The 16759-nt window shown below is 45.1% G+C and overlaps 1 protein-coding gene across 1 annotated transcript; it reads left to right on the forward strand.

Moving 5' to 3' along the window:
* The first annotated feature begins 580 nt into the window (after positions 1-580).
* On the forward strand, positions 581-15774 carry LOC143621922 (GDSL esterase/lipase At5g33370-like). Its single transcript, XM_077093198.1, has 6 exons — positions 581-893; positions 988-1115; positions 1458-1553; positions 14024-14173; positions 14594-14846; positions 15324-15774. The coding sequence occupies exons 1-6, from the start codon at positions 650-652 to the stop codon at positions 15560-15562; spliced, it is 1110 nt and encodes a 369-aa protein (XP_076949313.1). The 5' UTR covers positions 581-649; the 3' UTR covers positions 15563-15774.
* Positions 15775-16759: the final 985 nt, after the last annotated feature.

The raw sequence follows: 16759 nt of genomic DNA on the forward strand, positions 1-16759 counted from the left end.
AATCCATTAAAGTCCATATAAGTTTAGTTTTAAGTTTATTTTCTTAATGAAAAAGTATTTGCTTTTATTCATTAAACTAATTTGACTCCCTTTCTTTGTAACTAAACCATTATATTGCATAATCTTCATATTTGCTTTTCTTATATTTTTATGCAATAATGATATGTTAGTTTAAATTTTGTGCAAATTAAACTGTATACATGTTTGCTGGTTTGATAAAGAAAATATTGTATCCAGGAATACCTTATGTGCAAATTTAATAACAAACGGTTAATAAAAAGCGTGCAGATAGTAAGAACATTCACCTGATGTTTAATTAACTGGTACAATATAGCAGTGGTAACTATGTAAAGAAATTATGGTAACATAGTCAAGAATCTAGAGTTGATGGTAAGACTGGTTAGTAGGGGCTGACTAATCAGTGCCTGTATTTGTGTAATATTTAATAGCTTGCAAATAACTGTCCAATTTAATACACCAGAGCTACTACAATCTTGTGCAGTTGGATTGGCTGTACACTGACTGCAGTCCCAAGTTGTCTATTTATAGGCCTCATATCCCTTGCTTGTTTCTCAGATCGAAAACAACCGAAAACACACCTTTCTGTGTGTTTGTTTCTACATTACCACTTAAAGTCATATACACAATAATGGCTAGCTCAAAATCATCACTTGCCATATTGTTGTGTGTGACACTAGCAGTTTTAAGTAATGTTAGTCTTGAAGTTGAGGCTAGAGCTTTCTTTGTGTTCGGTGACTCGTTAGTTGATAATGGCAATAATAATTACTTGGCTACCTCGGCACGAGCCGACGCACCTCCTTATGGGATTGATTATCCCACTCATCACCCTACGGGTCGATTCTCCAATGGATTTAATATTCCTGACCTTATCAGTTGAGTTATTACTTTTAATTCTTTGTTGTATGGAATAACTATACATCATGGTTTTATGGATAAATATTGAATATTTTTTTTATTCATAATCAGGTCAAGCCATTGGTGAAGAATCAACATTGCCATACTTGAGTCCATTTCTTACTGGTCAAAAGTTGCTTAATGGTGCCAATTTTGCTTCTGCTGGTGTTGGGATTCTTAATGACACAGGAATTCAGTTTGTAATCTCTCATCCTACTTAAAAAGCAATTTGGAAAATTGTATACATATTTAAATATACCAAGCTTTATTTTAATTTGTGTAGAAAATACAATACACCAAGATTTATTTTAAAATGTATTGGAAATACAATTCCTGTGAAAAGATTTATTGTTTGTTTTACATTACAAAAGGTTTTCCAAGGCATGCATATATAATGTAGGGTCAGAAAATATTGTAAAAAAGATAATAATGCTAAGAACTAATAGACTGCTAGTACTGGAGATTTATTGGTTTTATATTCAATAAAAGTATTAGTAATTTTGATGGGGCATATATGTGTGTGTGTGTGTTTTTATATGCAGGCCAACATAATAAGGATTACATTGCAAATGGAATACTTTGAACAGTATCAACAAAGGGTGAGTGACATAGTTGGCCCTGCAGAAACTCAAAGGCTTGTGAAGAGGTAGGTCCCAGCAGAGACCAGTTGGTCCCGCAAGACTCACCTGGAGCAGGGACGTCTGCGCAAAGGCCATCTGCTCCCGCAGGACCCACCATGCTCATAGGATCTTACGCGCAGTACACAAGCTGAACACGCAGGGAAAGCCTCCCAATGGTGAAGTACCCCGCCTGTTCCCGCAGTTGCGGATACAAGCCATCAGGAAAGGCTACCCGCAGACAGCAGGGCTACACGCACAAGACATTAGCTACTTCAGTAGTCACATGAAGGGATGAGCAAGGCGGGAACAATCCCGCCTAAATGAGCCAGTCTGATTCTGAAAGATCTCTTGTACCATACCTACCAAAGTATGGATAGGACAGACGATCTGACCAGAACAGCCCATGAGCCAATCACAGGGTGACAGCTCATCGACAACAGGACGAGGAGGAGCACCCTCTAGTACTGTTTGTCACTATTAGCCGCTGCCTACTCACCAACCCTTACTGAGGAGCATGCGCGGCCTACAGTTGGTGGAATAGTGTTACTGTTGGCCGTAACCTATTCACCAACCAGCATGGCCTGCGTACAATCCACAGTAAGTAGGACGTGCATAATCTACAGTTGGTGGAATAGTGCAGCCGACTTTGTTACTGTTGGCCGTAACCTACCCACCAACCAGTATGGCCTGTGCATAGTCCACTGTTGGTTGAACAGGAATACTATTCAGCCGGCTGTACCTTCTAGAAAACCTACCTTCGGCTATAAATACTCCAACATCTTGGAATGGTAAGATCATCTGCTATCCAGTTATCTAGCAATCTCTTAATATACACTTATATTCAGAGCAACCTAGTCTGATTCTCACGCCGGAGGGTGGTCACAAGGAGGAACCCCCCCCCTTCTCAGTGACGAGCTTACGGTGTTTGTTTTGCAGGTCTCCTGAAGGACAGCCTTCTCAGTTAGACCTCATTCGTGGGAAACATTACTTAACCCTCAGATTATCTATAATCTGTACCGGGTCACTTAGTGTTTCTTCATTGGCGCCATCCGTGCATAAAAGCTAGAACTATTTTAGTTTTCACAATTTCTGAAGAAATGGTTAACGTTACTCCGGTCCAAAGGCCTGTAACTGACCAAGAAACCCCGGTAACCACCCCAGCAACTGGGGGGAACACCGGCGGTTATACAATCCTTACGAACACTACCCCGACTACCCAAGCCGGGGCAAGTGGAGTAAATATTCCATTGGGGTTCACCGATACCCAACTGGAAAAACGAACGAAGGTCCCTCGCCAAACACTAGATCAAGTGAAGGCGTGGGCCGAAGCACGGCAAAGAGAATTCCAAGCCGAATTGGATGAACGCTTGCGTTCAGCTCAACAGGCTGACGAATTCACCAGTACTCGCCAACACCTCAATATGAGCAGTGACTGCGAGTACTCAGAAGACGAGTTGGAGTCTGATACCGACGCGAACCCTCGCCATAAGGCGAAAGGGAAGCGTAAGGACACGGACGTCCAACCAAAAAGGAATTTTGGGGAAGCTTTTAAACCAATCGCGGAGAGAAACCCGCGTGACTTCTCCAAAACCTTTAGACCAACTGCCACAAATGCAGGAAGGTCAAAATTCGCAAGAGACATTGCGGAGGCAATCGCCCCGAGAAGTGCCAAACAAATGTCAAACATTGGCACTTATGATGGTCTATCCGACCCAGACGACCATCTGAACAGGTTCATTGCGGGGGCTACCGTCAGCAACTGGACGGAACCCACGTGGTGCTACATGTTCCAGATGACTCTGGTCGGAGCAGCCAGGGCATGGTTCGATCGTTTACCGATCCACCACATATATGACTGGGCGGACTTTCAGAACAAGTTCAGCCAGCACTTCAGCCAACAGAGGAAGTACACTGAAGAGCAGTGGACGATCCTCAACTGCGTGAGAGAGGAGGATGAATCTTTACTAGACTTCATCACTCGCTTCAACTCTAAAAAGCTTAGTCTCGGCAACATAAGTGAGGATCTGGTTCGCGCCGCCTTCATCCAAGGCGCCGAATACCCAGAACTTATCCGCACGTTGACGGGTAAGGATGGCATGCCATCCACATGGGATGCCATCATGACGGCGGCAAAGCGCTTTGCCGAGACGGAAAAGCAACTGGGAAGGGACCTTCCCCAGAGTACGCACCTCTACACGCAGAGGACAAGAGAGAACAATGTCCGGATCGCCCGGCAGAACAAAAAGAGGAGGCTAGGTATTTGGCAGTCAAGGGTAAACTTTGACACCTCATCCAGCTCTCGCCCTCTTGTTGGCGGAAGGGACAACACACACCCTTCAAATCGAAAACACCGGTGGACGCCACTCACAAAGAGCGTCACGGAGATATTTGCCACGGAAAAATTGCCATGGCCCAAAGCCCCATCGATCCGGCAGAAACCTAATGCGGATCAAAGCAAATCCTGTGATTTCCACGGAACAAAGGGTCATGGTACTGAAGAGTGCACATCCTTGAAGGATATTATTGAAACATTTGTTAAGGATGGAAGGCTTGCACATCTCGTGGCATCGATCAGGAAGGGAGGAAGGAATGACAACCGGTACAGAGGTAACGGACGAAAGCCCGTCGACATCAGCATCAACATGGTTCATGGCAAGGTCAGAGGAAGAAAAAGACAGGTGATAGAACCATGCGCGTGGAAGGAAGCTGAGGTGCGCTTCCCGCGAGTGCCAGGAGGCCCCAGCAAAGAAGGCCCCATCGTCATCAGAAGCCAGCTGGGGCACTACATCACCTCCCGCACTCTTGCTGACAACGGCGCTTCGTCGACAGTGATGTACAGGCAGTTCTTTGATAAGCTGGATGATGAAGACAAGGAACGCTTGGAAACGGTCTACGCTTCAATGGAAGGGTTTGATGGCAGTACAGAAACACCCCTGGGTATCCTATCTTTCCCCGTTACTCTTACTGATGGGAATCATTCACGCACAGAAGACGTGGATTTTGTCGTGATGAAAAAGCCACACCACACATACGACATCCTATTCGGAAGAGATGGGATGGCAAGATTCAACGCCGTGGTATCTTCAGTCCACGGCATGATGGGATGGCCAACAGCTGAGGGTGTAGCAATGATCTCTGGCATTCCCCAGGTATGCATTGCATCTGTCTCATCTAAACCCAAACCGAAGAAGGCTAAACCAACCATCACTGAACCGGAAAAATGGGCCTTCAATGGCAAATACCCCGACCAGGCCGTTACCATTGGACCAACAATTGTTGATCCCACCCGCACCTTACTCAAGCGCTTACTGCAGAAAAACGCTGACATCTTTGCGTGGACACCAGCTGACATGACTGGTGTACCCCGAAGTAAGGCGGAGCATAAGCTCAAATGCGATCCGGCTGTTACGCCAATCGTACAAAAGCGCAGGGTAATGGGGCCTGAACAAACTAACGCGTGTAGAACCCAAGTCAAGGAACTCCTTGACGCAGGCATCGTACGCGTTAGTAGATATCAAACATGGGTTGCAAATCCCGTAATGGTACCGAAGAATGACAAACAATGGCTCATGTGCATAGATTTCAAAGATTTGAACAAAGCATGCCCCAAAGATTGTTATCCGTTACCAGAAATTGATCTCAAAGTGGATTCGTTGGCGCCATTTCGCCTTAAATGCTTCTTGGATGCGTATAAGGGGTACCACCAAATCCACATGGCCATTGATGACCAGGACAAAACCGCATTTCGGACGCCCGATGGTACATTTTGTTATAAAATGATGCCATTCGGACTTAAGAATGCAGGGTCCACGTACCAACGACTAATGGACAAAGAGTTTCATGCCCAAATCGGGAGAAACTTGGAAGTCTATATGGATGATTTGGTCATCAAAAGCCTCGAGCCTGAGGCGATGTTGAAAGACATTGAAGAAACTTTCAACACGCTCCGAAAGATAAACATGAAGCTCAACCCGAGCAAGTGTTCATTTGGGATGGAAGAAGGGAAGTTCTTGGGAGTCATTGTTACTAAAGATGGCTTTAGAGCGAACCCTGAAAAGGTCGAAGCCATTGTTAAAATGGAATCACCTACCACCATCAAACAGGCTCAGACACTGAATGGGCGACTAGTCGCACTTAATCGCTTCTTGGCAAACCATGCGGATAAGTCGTTTCCTTTCGTGTCAACACTGAGAAACTGCCTGAAGAAAACGCACTTCCGCTGGACACCAGAAGCGGAAACAGCTTTTCAGGAGATTCGGTCACGCCTGATCGAACTTCCAACGCTTACAGCACCACAAGCGGGAGAGGAGTTAATCCTATACCTTTCCGCAACAGATAGAGCAACCGGGGCAGTCTTGCTAGTAGAACGAAAGGGCATCCAGATGCCAATCTATTATGTTAGCCGTGTACTAACAGACGTAGAAACCCGGTACTCTACCCTCGAAAAATTGGTCTTAGCACTTATACACGCTTCACGCAGGTTAAGACGATATTTCCAGGGCCACCCAATCACCATTCTCACCAACTTCAAACTCTCAAATGTTCTAGGCAAACCCGAATTATCGGGACGTCTAGCCAAATGGGCAATTGAATTGGGAGAATATGCAATTAAGTACAAGCCAAGACCAGCCATAAAAGGCCAGGTCTTGGCCGATTTTATTGCAGAAGTCCCCGTTTCGCGGGAAAAAGAGTGCCAGGAGGAGGCTCAACCCTCCCCAGCACAGGACGTCAATGATGTCTGGCGACTCTACACTGATGGAGCAGCCAGTAACGAGGGTTCAGGCGCAGGGTTAAAATTAACCAACCCAGCAGGCCAAGAATATACTTACGCTATTCGGCTGGACTTTCCAAGTACGAATAACGAAGCCGAATATGAAGCATTCTTGGCCGGTTTGAGAATTGCGCGTAAGATGGGAGTGAAAAACTTAGAAGCCCACGTGGATTCCATGCTGGTGGCCAACCAAATAAATGGAACATACACGGCTGTGAATGACACCATGGCCCTGTACCTCGCCCAGGCAAAAACCCTTATGCGTGATTTTAGTGATTGTAAAGTCATACACGTCAAGCGCAGTGAAAACAAATCTGCGGATGCGTTAAGCAAGCTTGCATCACTAGCCTTCACCCACTTGGGAAAGGACATCCGCATTGAACTCCTCAAAGCACCATCAGTCCCGCACAAGGAAATTTGTGTCATCCAGAACAATACAGAAACATGGATGACACCAATAATAAATTACCTTGCAGCAGGAATACTACCAGAGTCAAAAACACAGGCAAGAAAACTACGCTGTAAAGCACTGAATTATCAACTCGTCAATGACATCCTTTACAGACGTAACTTTCTTGGCCCACTCTTGAGATGCGTGGACAACCAAGATGCCGACTACCTCCTAAGGGAAGTACACGAAGGCATCTGTGGGGTACACGCAGGCCCCCGCGCTGTTGTAGCCAAGCTAAACAACGCGGGATACTTTTGGCCGGGGATGCATACGGATGCACTGGCATACATCAGAAAATGCAGGTCTTGCCAGCTTTACGCACCTAACACGCATCGCCCAAAAAACGAACTGGTTCCAGTCACTTCTTCGTGGCCATTTCAGAAGTGGGCCATCGATGTGACAGGCCCATTTCCTACAGCAGCAGGAAATGTTCAGTTCCTAGTGGTAGCCATCGACTACTTCACCAAGTGGATAGAAGCAAAACCTTTAGCCCAAACAACCGCAAAGCATATCAAAAAATTTATTTGGGAATTTATAATTTGTCGTTTTGGACTTCCACAGAATTTGGTGAGCGATAACGGCACCAACTTTGCTGACAAGAAGCTACAACAGTGGCTGAAAGAACTTCAAATCACCCACACCTTTACCTCAGTGGCACACCCGCAAGGTAATGGTGAGGTGGAGAGAGCAAACAAGAGCATCGTCGAAGGCATCAAGAAAAGACTTTTGAAACACAGATCCGGCTGGGTGGACGAGCTTCCGCACGTCCTTTGGGCAAACAGAACGCTGAAGAAGGCCAGTACGGGGGAAACCCCGTTCAGCCTCACTTATGGCACGGAAGCCATGGTCCCGGTCGAAATTGGTCTACCCTCACCAAGGGTCTTGAGTCAGGCAGAAGACAATGATGCGGAAAGACGGTTGGATCTTATGCTAACCGAGGAACGCAGAGATTTAGCCGCAGTGCGTGAAGAGAATTACAAACGACAAATGCAAAAGTACTACAACACGCGGGTAAAACTCTGCAACTTCAAGGAAGGAGACTACATACTGCGTAACAACGAGGCTTCGAACCAAGAACGCCCAGGAAAGTTGGCCCCAGTCTGGGAAGGGCCATATGTTATCAAACAAGTTCTGGGAAAGGGCGCATACTGGCTCGAAAGGCTCGATGGCACTCCCATCCCAAGAACATGGAATGGAGCTCAATTACGCAAATGTTATATGTAGATCAATTCCAATACTTGTAAAGAAAAGGCCAAGAGCCACTTCTAATGGAAATGATTCTCCTTTCATAATGTGTTTACCTTTATTCTTATGAACTCCCTACTGGTGCCGGTGTTTACCATAAAGGGGGAGAAGTCGTTACGTGTGGAAGGCGGCAAAACCCGCATAAACACAACGTTAAAAATAAGGGAAACCTACACGCAGGTAGGATGTAAGTAAAGTTTAGCCATCCTTGTAAGTGCAAGTGACGGTCTTATCCGCACAATCACAAATAAGGAAGCAAAACTTTAAACTATCATTTACCACGTTCAAAGGTTATCCTAAAAAAAAAAAAAAAAAAAAAAAAATACAAGGAAAAAAGGAAACCCTACACGCAGGTCAGGTATGGGTAAAGTTTAGCCATCCTACCAAGTGCAAGTGACGGTTCTATCCGCACAATCACGAAGGAGGAAGTGAAACTTTAACCCACTATCAACCACGTTCAAAGGTTAACTTATCCTAAATACTTAGAAATGAGGAAAACCTGCACGCAGGTCAGATAAAGGTTAAAGTTTAGCCATCCTACCAAGTGCAAGTGACGGTTCTACCCGCACAATCACGAAAGAGGAAGCGAAACTTTAACCCATCATCAACCACGTTCAAGAGGTTAACTTATTCTAGAACACTTGGAAAATTGCTAAGTTAAACTAAGTATGCAAGTCATGAGTTTATAAAGCAAGGAATCCAAAGAAGGAAATAACAATCTTATACGCAAAAAAGATTTATATTTCAATAATATATTACAAGAATGGCCGGGTTACTACCCGCCTAGAAGAGAATCTATACAAGTTTAAGCAATGGAAAGGGATCTTCGGGGTCAAGCTTCAGGGCCGCCTCCACTAGGACCCGCTCCGTCAGAAGAACGGGGTGGTTCGAGGAAAGCTTTGAGGACAGCTAACCCATCATCAGCAACAGCTACTTCATCCACCTTTTCCACCACTGGATGCGGGAAGGCGGCGTATTGGTTCAATGCTTGGTCGTAAATGGCTTCGGTATCCACATCGAACAAAGGGAAGTTGGAAGGCGGGACGCCTTTCTCAACAAACCCTAGACCAAGCATGAAGCCGGCCTTTTCCCCATCATCATGAGAAGCGTTGAGGGCTGCGGTCATAGCATCATCGTAGGAGGTCTCTGAAAAGACCCGACGCACAACCTACAGAAAAAAATACAAAGTATTAGAACCTTTTCTTACAAAAGAAATGCGTGAAGATAAATCTAAACATACCTGAGGCAACGCTTCTCGAAGAAGCCATCGGAGGGCAGCTTGAGCTTCGGTATGGGCGCGTTCGGCTTCGCTCTTGTTAAGGTTGGCAAGTAAAACTTCCTTAGCGGCAGCCTCTTCGACGCCCTTAAGCTTCCGCTCGGTTTGGTCAAGCACCCCCCTCTGGTCCAGGATTTCCTGGAGTTTCTTGGCATCTTCCATTGCCAAGGCATCATGAGCGCGTTGGAGAGCCTCTAATTTGCCTTTCAGCTCCTCATTCTCCAAACGCAGAGGCTCAGCAACGGCTTCAGCCTGGGCAGCCCTCTCGGTTGCGTTTCGCGCAGTTTCCCTGGCCAGCCGAAGCTGTTCATTCACAGCTTGGGCAGCCTTGGAACGGGCCTCGAGTCGCGCCTGAACTTCAACCTCGAGGGCCTTGAAGGCCTTCTCCTTGGTGGCGGCAGCTGCCGCCAGCTGTTGGTTCTCCTCCCGGAGAGCACGCGCTTCAGATACGTCTTTGGCGCGAGCTGCTTTCAACTTGTCGTTTTCACGACAAAGCAGCTCGATGCGCGGCTGCATCCAGGCCTGGAGAACCCGAAGCTCATTGGTTAGCCTACCCTCCTGGTAGCTAGCCATGGCTTCCCCCAACGCACCATGAGGAGCAGCGTGGCGAGCCCAGTCCACGCACTCCACAGGGGTACGAAGGGTTGTTCCTCGGCGTATGTTCCATCGTGGAACATACACTTCATTGGAATCCGACACTGCAAAAGAAACAAAGACAGTAAGGAAAAGATGATAAAAAAAGGGGGAAAAACAAAGGAACCCTACGCACCTGTAGGGTCAATGACAGGCCGATATCCGCCAAACCCATCACCTGAACCTAAAGGAAATCCATCCAACAGGTCAGGCAGATGGGAAGGTGGCAAAGATCGGCGGGAAGCCCTGCGCGTACCTGATGGTCCGGCTGTCGGTGCCGGTGGCGCGGGCATGGTGGCGCCGTGGTCGCCGTCGTGGTCTCCGCCGCGGTCGCCGCCTCCTTAAAAGCAGCAGTAACCGCCGGTTCCGTGAAGGATGCTGTAAAAATCGCACTCACGGCCGGCGGTGACGTCATCTCGGCCGGAACAGTTGGCTCGATGGAACGAGCAACTGGACCAGCGGATGCAGGCGCAGGCGACTGGGTCGACGCCTCAGGAAGGCTGACCGAGCCTACCGTCATTGGCGAGGAGGTACTCCCCTGCGTTTCACCCAGGATTGCGTCAACATCCACGCCTGCACAAAGAAGAAAGTGTTAAAAGAAAATTATGAAGTGACAAATCTACAAAGGCATTATGATTATACTTACGGGTTTTCTTGACCCTGAACGTACGGACGGGCGGGGAGGAACCCGATGGAGCCGGCCTCTTGGTACCGGTCACCGTCGTCTTCGTTGGTTCTCCGGAGGTAACGGTCGTAGCCTCCGGAGCAGTGGTCTTCTCACCACCGGGCTTCCCCGCCACCTCTTCACTATCTGACTCCGTGTCAGATAGAACCACTGGATCAGCTGTGGCCTTCTCCTTCCCCTTCACGCCGGCAGCAGTCTTCTTCTTCCGCACAAGGGGAGGACCATCTGCGGATTCCTCAGAAGAAGATAGGATGTAAGGATTTCCAACAGCGGGTACAGCATTGAGGGGTTCGGGATAAAATATCTCCTTACCTGGCCGCCGGTGGCTCAGGATCTCTTGGCCTGACGGATAGACCTCCACAAACCTATCCGCCGTTTGCTCCAGGATGGGCAACTCATTGTCGTCCAGAGCACGAGTGCCCACCCGCACGGGACGGTCAGCCTCCCGCGGGAACAGGAGCGACTCCAAATTATTCCCCTCTAAAAGAAAAGAAACAGTTAGAAAAATAAACTAATATCAGCAAGAAAGACAAGACATACCATAAGGAATAGAGTTCAAACCGTATTCGAGAAGGATAGGAAACCGAGACGCATCCTTCCATACCCGGCTCATCCCCAGCAGCACCATCCCGGACTCCGCAAACCGGTAAACCGGAGATTGGACCCGGGATATCTTCGCGAACCATTCCGCCTCCTGGTAGCTGGAAGCATGAAGGCTCGGAAGCGCTTGACCCTTCTTGAACTTCATAGCAATGGGGATGGCGCGGGCAGAGATGTAGAAGAACTCCCGCTTCCACGATCGGAGACTGCGCTCGGTCAAGCAGATCTTTAAACCCTTTATACGGGTTGTCAGGGTGTACCACCCTTGGACGCACCTCCAAGTATAGAAGGTCATCAGGCGGTCCACGTAGGGCTCAATACCCAGAATCCGGCACACCCACTCGAAGTGCCGGACCTTGGCAATCGCCATCGGATGCACCTCGGTCAGGTGCACCCCGTGCCTCTCCAGGACACGGTACATAAACTTTGTCAATGGGAACCTAAGGTTTCCATAAACAAAGAATGCAGCATATACCCCGATCTTGCCACTGGGGGCATCGTACACAGTCTGGTGAGATTCAGGAAACTCAGGCTCGAGAGACTCGAGCATGAACTTCCTGACGATGTACTGGTACTGATCGACAGGTAGAGCACACTGGCACTCGCCAGCAGTACTCCTATCGTCGGCTACAGCTTCAGCATCATGAGAAGACATTTTTGCAGAAAGAAGTGATTTCGGGAAAATGCTTGCCTGAAAAAGGGGAGTATTTGCCGGAAATCACTAAGAAGAAGAAGAGAGGTGAAAGTGTGAATTGCAAATAACCCTCTTCCCCTTTATATAGTAATCGCAATTAATGCGGTGAATTTAATGCGGAGGAGAGAGAAATCGACAGTGCAATGAAACTATGACACGTGGCAAAAAGCAAGCTGGCAACAGCTGTTGAAAGGACGTGCCAGTAACTTCGCGGCCACGCGCCCGAAAAAACACGCCCACGCGCCTGAAAAAGCGACTGGAATGACCATGTTCTGTCACGTCACCATAACTTCCTGCACGTCCTGACACAGTCAGAAGAAACCGTCACACGACGTTTCAGATGTTTGGATTGTTCTTATCCTCACCAACCTTTCGAATTTCAAAATTCAAAATTCAAAAAGATTCAAAAGTAAGCGGGAAAATACCCCTTACCTTGGCAACCAAGTAACCATAAGACGGATGCGGGTACAGTGTTATGGTCAACCTTCCACATACCTAGCACCCGCAGGGAATTGAAGCCAAGAATACCCCGGCAACAAAGTAACTATAAGACGGGTGCGGATACAGTGTTAAGGCAAAACCCTTCACGTACCTAGCACCCGCATTGAATTGACGCCAGGAGTACCTTGAAAGTAAAGTAACCGTAAGACGAGCGCGGGTACAGTGTTAAGGCAAAACCCTTCACATACCTAGCGCTCGGCAGGGAATTGAAACCAGGAAGGATCTTCTGGGCAATGCTTGTGGAAACGGAAATAACATCCCCGCATAGCGGGAACGTCGAGAACTACATTGTTTGAGGCTCCAGGATGGAATTGGTGGTTTAAACATAATTGATCACTATGTTCAAAACCACTAAAACCTCAAGGAGAATCCACACAAGTGAGACTCAACGCTCCTGACTTGCGAGAAGGTTACATACCTACCCGCATCATACCCAAAGATCAAGCAAAAAAATCGGGAATTTTTGCAAGTGACATTAGGAAACCCGCGGGAAGAATCCCCACGGAGAACCTTAAAACTAGAAACCCTTTTCAAAACCCCTTGCTCAAAGTCCAAAAGTTCACCTCACTTTATTAAACATTCATGAGAAGAACATTGGACTGGGGGGACTTGAAGAGGTAGGTCCCAGCAGAGACCAGTTGGTCCCGCAAGACTCACCTGGAGCAGGGACGTCTGCGCAAAGGCCATCTGCTCCCGCAGGACCCACCATGCTCATAGGATCTTACGCGCAGTACACAAGCTGAACACGCAGGGAAAGCCTCCCAATGGTGAAGTACCCCGCCTGTTCCCGCAGTTGCGGATACAAGCCATCAGGAAAGGCTACCCGCAGACAGCAGGGCTACACGCACAAGACATTAGCTACTTCAGTAGTCACATGAAGGGATGAGCAAGACGGGAACAATCCCGCCTAAATGAGCCAGTCTGATTCTGAAAGATCTCTTGTACCATACCTACCAAAGTATGGATAGGACAGACGATCTGACCAGAACAGCCCATGAGCCAATCACAGGGTGACAGCTCATCGACAACAGGACGAGGAGGAGCACCCTCTAGTACTGTTTGTCACTATTAGCCGCTGCCTACTCACCAACCCTTACTGAGGAGCATGCGCGGCCTACAGTTGGTGGAATAGTGTTACTGTTGGCCGTAACCTATTCACCAACCAGCATGGCCTGCGTACAATCCACAGTAAGTAGGACGTGCATAATCTACAGTTGGTGGAATAGTGCAGCCGACTTTGTTACTGTTGGCCGTAACCTACCCACCAACCAGTATGGCCTGTGCATAGTCCACTGTTGGTTGAACAGGAATACTATTCAGCCGGCTGTACCTTCTAGAAAACCTACCTTCGGCTATAAATACTCCAACATCTTGGAATGGTAAGATCATCTGCTATCCAGTTATCTAGCAATCTCTTAATATACACTTATATTCAGAGCAACCTAGTCTGATTCTCACGCCGGAGGGTGGTCACAAGGAGGAACCCCCCCCCCTTCTCAGTGACGAGCTTACGGTGTTTGTTTTGCAGGTCTCCTGAAGGACAGCCTTCTCAGTTAGACCTCATTCGTGGGAAACATTACTTAACCCTCAGATTATCTATAATCTGTACCGGGTCACTTAGTGTTTCTTCAGCTTGTGAATCAAGCTTTGACACTTATCACATTGGGAGGCAATGACTTTGTAAACAACTACTATTTAGTCCCATTCTCAGCAAGATCTAGACAGTTTTCTCTTCCAGATTATGTTGTCTACTTGATCTCTGAATACCGCAAAGTTTTGACGGTACGTAAATACAGTTATTTTCGCCTATAGTCATTCAGTTCAGTTTTTATTTCATAAAAGTTAGATAACATTCTAATAAATATATTTTCTTTTGTGACATGTTATGTATGGGCTCATAATAATTACTGCCCATGCATGTTGATAAATATGTTATCTTAATTTCTTGAAATGAAGTGTTATGGTCCCATTTATAGGTCAACTTTGAGTACTTTATATTATAATTCATCCATGGTATTGATATAAATTTGCAAAAATCTGTTAGGGGTAGTTGTGTATGTCAATATCATACTTCATTGCTAAGGACTTTTAGTAGCATATATGCAACTCTCCATGTGCTACAATCTTGTCAATGTTAATATTTTTTTTTTCTAATCAACTAAATTGTTGAAAATATATTAATCTTGCTATTAATGAATTCAGAGACTTTATGAATTGGGATTAAGAAGGGTTTTGGTGACCGGAACCGGACCATTGGGATGTGTGCCAGCAGAACTAGCCCAACGCAGCCGAGATGGTAACTGTGCACCCGAGTTGCAAAGAGCAGCAAGTTTGTTTAACCCTCAACTCCAACAAATGCTTGACAGCCTCAATAGTGAGATTGGGAGCACTGTGTTTATTGGCGCCAATATTCGACAATCCAACATCGATTTCATTAATAACCCCGGACGATATGGTAAGTCTGGTTTCGCCTTTAGGGTGTAAACGAGCCAAGATGGCCGTGAGATACACGATATTAGCTTGCTGAAAAAATTAAATATATCCGAATTTAAAAGAGCTTGAACCCGAGCTCAAGATTTTATTGAAGCTTGTATAATAGACGAGCTTTAGCCCAAGTTTCACATATCTAGAGCCAGCTTGGAGACCTAAACGAGCCTTTTATTTATATAATATTTATTTAATGTATTAAATATGTTTACAAAATAATTAAGATTATATATAAAGTTATGATAAAAATAATTAAGTAATATATATTTTATTATATATAAAAATTACAATTATAATCATATAAGAATATATAAATAATAGTTATATAATTAATAAATAATAAATGAGAGGAGTATAGACTCAGCTGAGCTCTTCTACATATTAATTATTCACTAAAAACATGTCTTAAAGCATCAATCAAGATAATATTTATTTTGTTGAGCAGGGTTTGTTACATCAAAGGTGGCATGTTGTGGACAAGGACCATACAACGGGATTGGTCTATGCACCGCGCTATCAAACGTGTGTCCCAATAGAGATATATATGCGTTTTGGGATGCTTTCCATCCATCAGAGAAAGCGAACAGGATCATTGTTCGACAAATTCTAACGGGCTCAACCGACTACATGTCACCGATGAATCTTAGCACCATCTTGGCTTTGGATGCTGCAGCTAATGTGTGATTCTAAGTTTCTGCACCTTGCATCTGTTTTGAAATGATATATTGTTTGTGTATGTTCTTACTTTTACAGTTTATTTCATTGAGTGATTTTCTATGCAGCTTATTTGAGGATTATAGGTTGTACTTTCAATAATTTTGTGCCAGATTGTACCATCATCAAATGTTTGTATCCTAAGCACAATTTAATAATAATTAAAATGCCACAGTTAAGAATTGTTGCAAAAAGTTCTATAATTTGTTGTTTTCCTGTCAATATTGTGTATTCTAAATTTTGTAATGAATGTGTTATTTAAAGTAAAATAATTTTTTTTTTAAACAATAATTGCCGTATTAATTGTTTATTGGATTACATCGAAACAGAAGGCAAGCGGGCAACAAGCTGCGCCGCTACCCCTTTTTGAATCGCAAAACCCAATCTTTTAAAAACCATATTTGCTGATCTTGGAGTCATAACATTACTATGCATGACCCGCTGAACACGGGTAAGTCATGTTGTAAGCATTTGATTAATTAAGGGAAAATCCCAAACATAAACATATGATCAGTTAAAGTTTTCAAAATAAACATTAACTTTTCAAATCCCAAAATTAAACATGTACTCTTAGTGCGAAAATGTCGGTCATGTGAAAAAAATTTTCTATAAAAGTGCATTTCATGTGTACACACCAGAGAATTGGCATGTGGCTCTTTGAAGCCGGGTTTCAAATCTTAGCTTGTCCATACTTTTTTGCACAAAAGTCACCTTTTATTTTACACTTATCATTTTTGTTTTTGAAAGCTCAACGTGTCAATGTTTAGTTTTCAAAGTTTGACCAATCATATTGGGATTTCCCTTTAATTATTTCTTGACTCATTTTTAATTCAATTTTTGAGGTTTTCTCATTCCATCAAACTTTTTATACTATCCAATCCAGATTTTTCACACAACATATAGTATGCATAACAGAAATTTTATTCCAATTAATATATTTCAGCACTTGAGTTATCAATAATATGTGCCTTTGTTATCTTTCCATGTTTGTTCAAAACTGTTGGAACAAAGAAATCAACACACATCAATGCAATTAAGTAACCATCGGTCCCACCACTTAACCAAATAATAATGTAAACAAATATAATAAACTACCGGTACATTTTTAATATAAATGGGCATTTACATATTTCCTCTCTCTAAACTTTGAAATTACATATTTTCCCA

Source organism: Bidens hawaiensis, unplaced genomic scaffold, assembly GCF_021521415.1.
Source record: "Bidens hawaiensis isolate Kalapana, Puna unplaced genomic scaffold, B.hawaiensis_p1.1 tig00002977_1, whole genome shotgun sequence".
Taxonomy (NCBI): Eukaryota; Viridiplantae; Streptophyta; class Magnoliopsida; order Asterales; family Asteraceae; genus Bidens; species Bidens hawaiensis.

Coding starts and splice junctions, on each gene's coding strand:
- LOC143621922 (XM_077093198.1), top strand. CDS start 650: ATGGCTAGCTCAAAATCATCACTTGCCATATTGTTGTGTGTGACACTA. Junction 1,554..14,023: donor CTGCAGAAACTCAAAGGCTT/GTGAAGAGGTAG, acceptor GTGTTTCTTCAG/CTTGTGAATCAAGCTTTGAC. Junction 14,174..14,593: donor AATACCGCAAAGTTTTGACG/GTACGTAAATAC, acceptor TAATGAATTCAG/AGACTTTATGAATTGGGATT.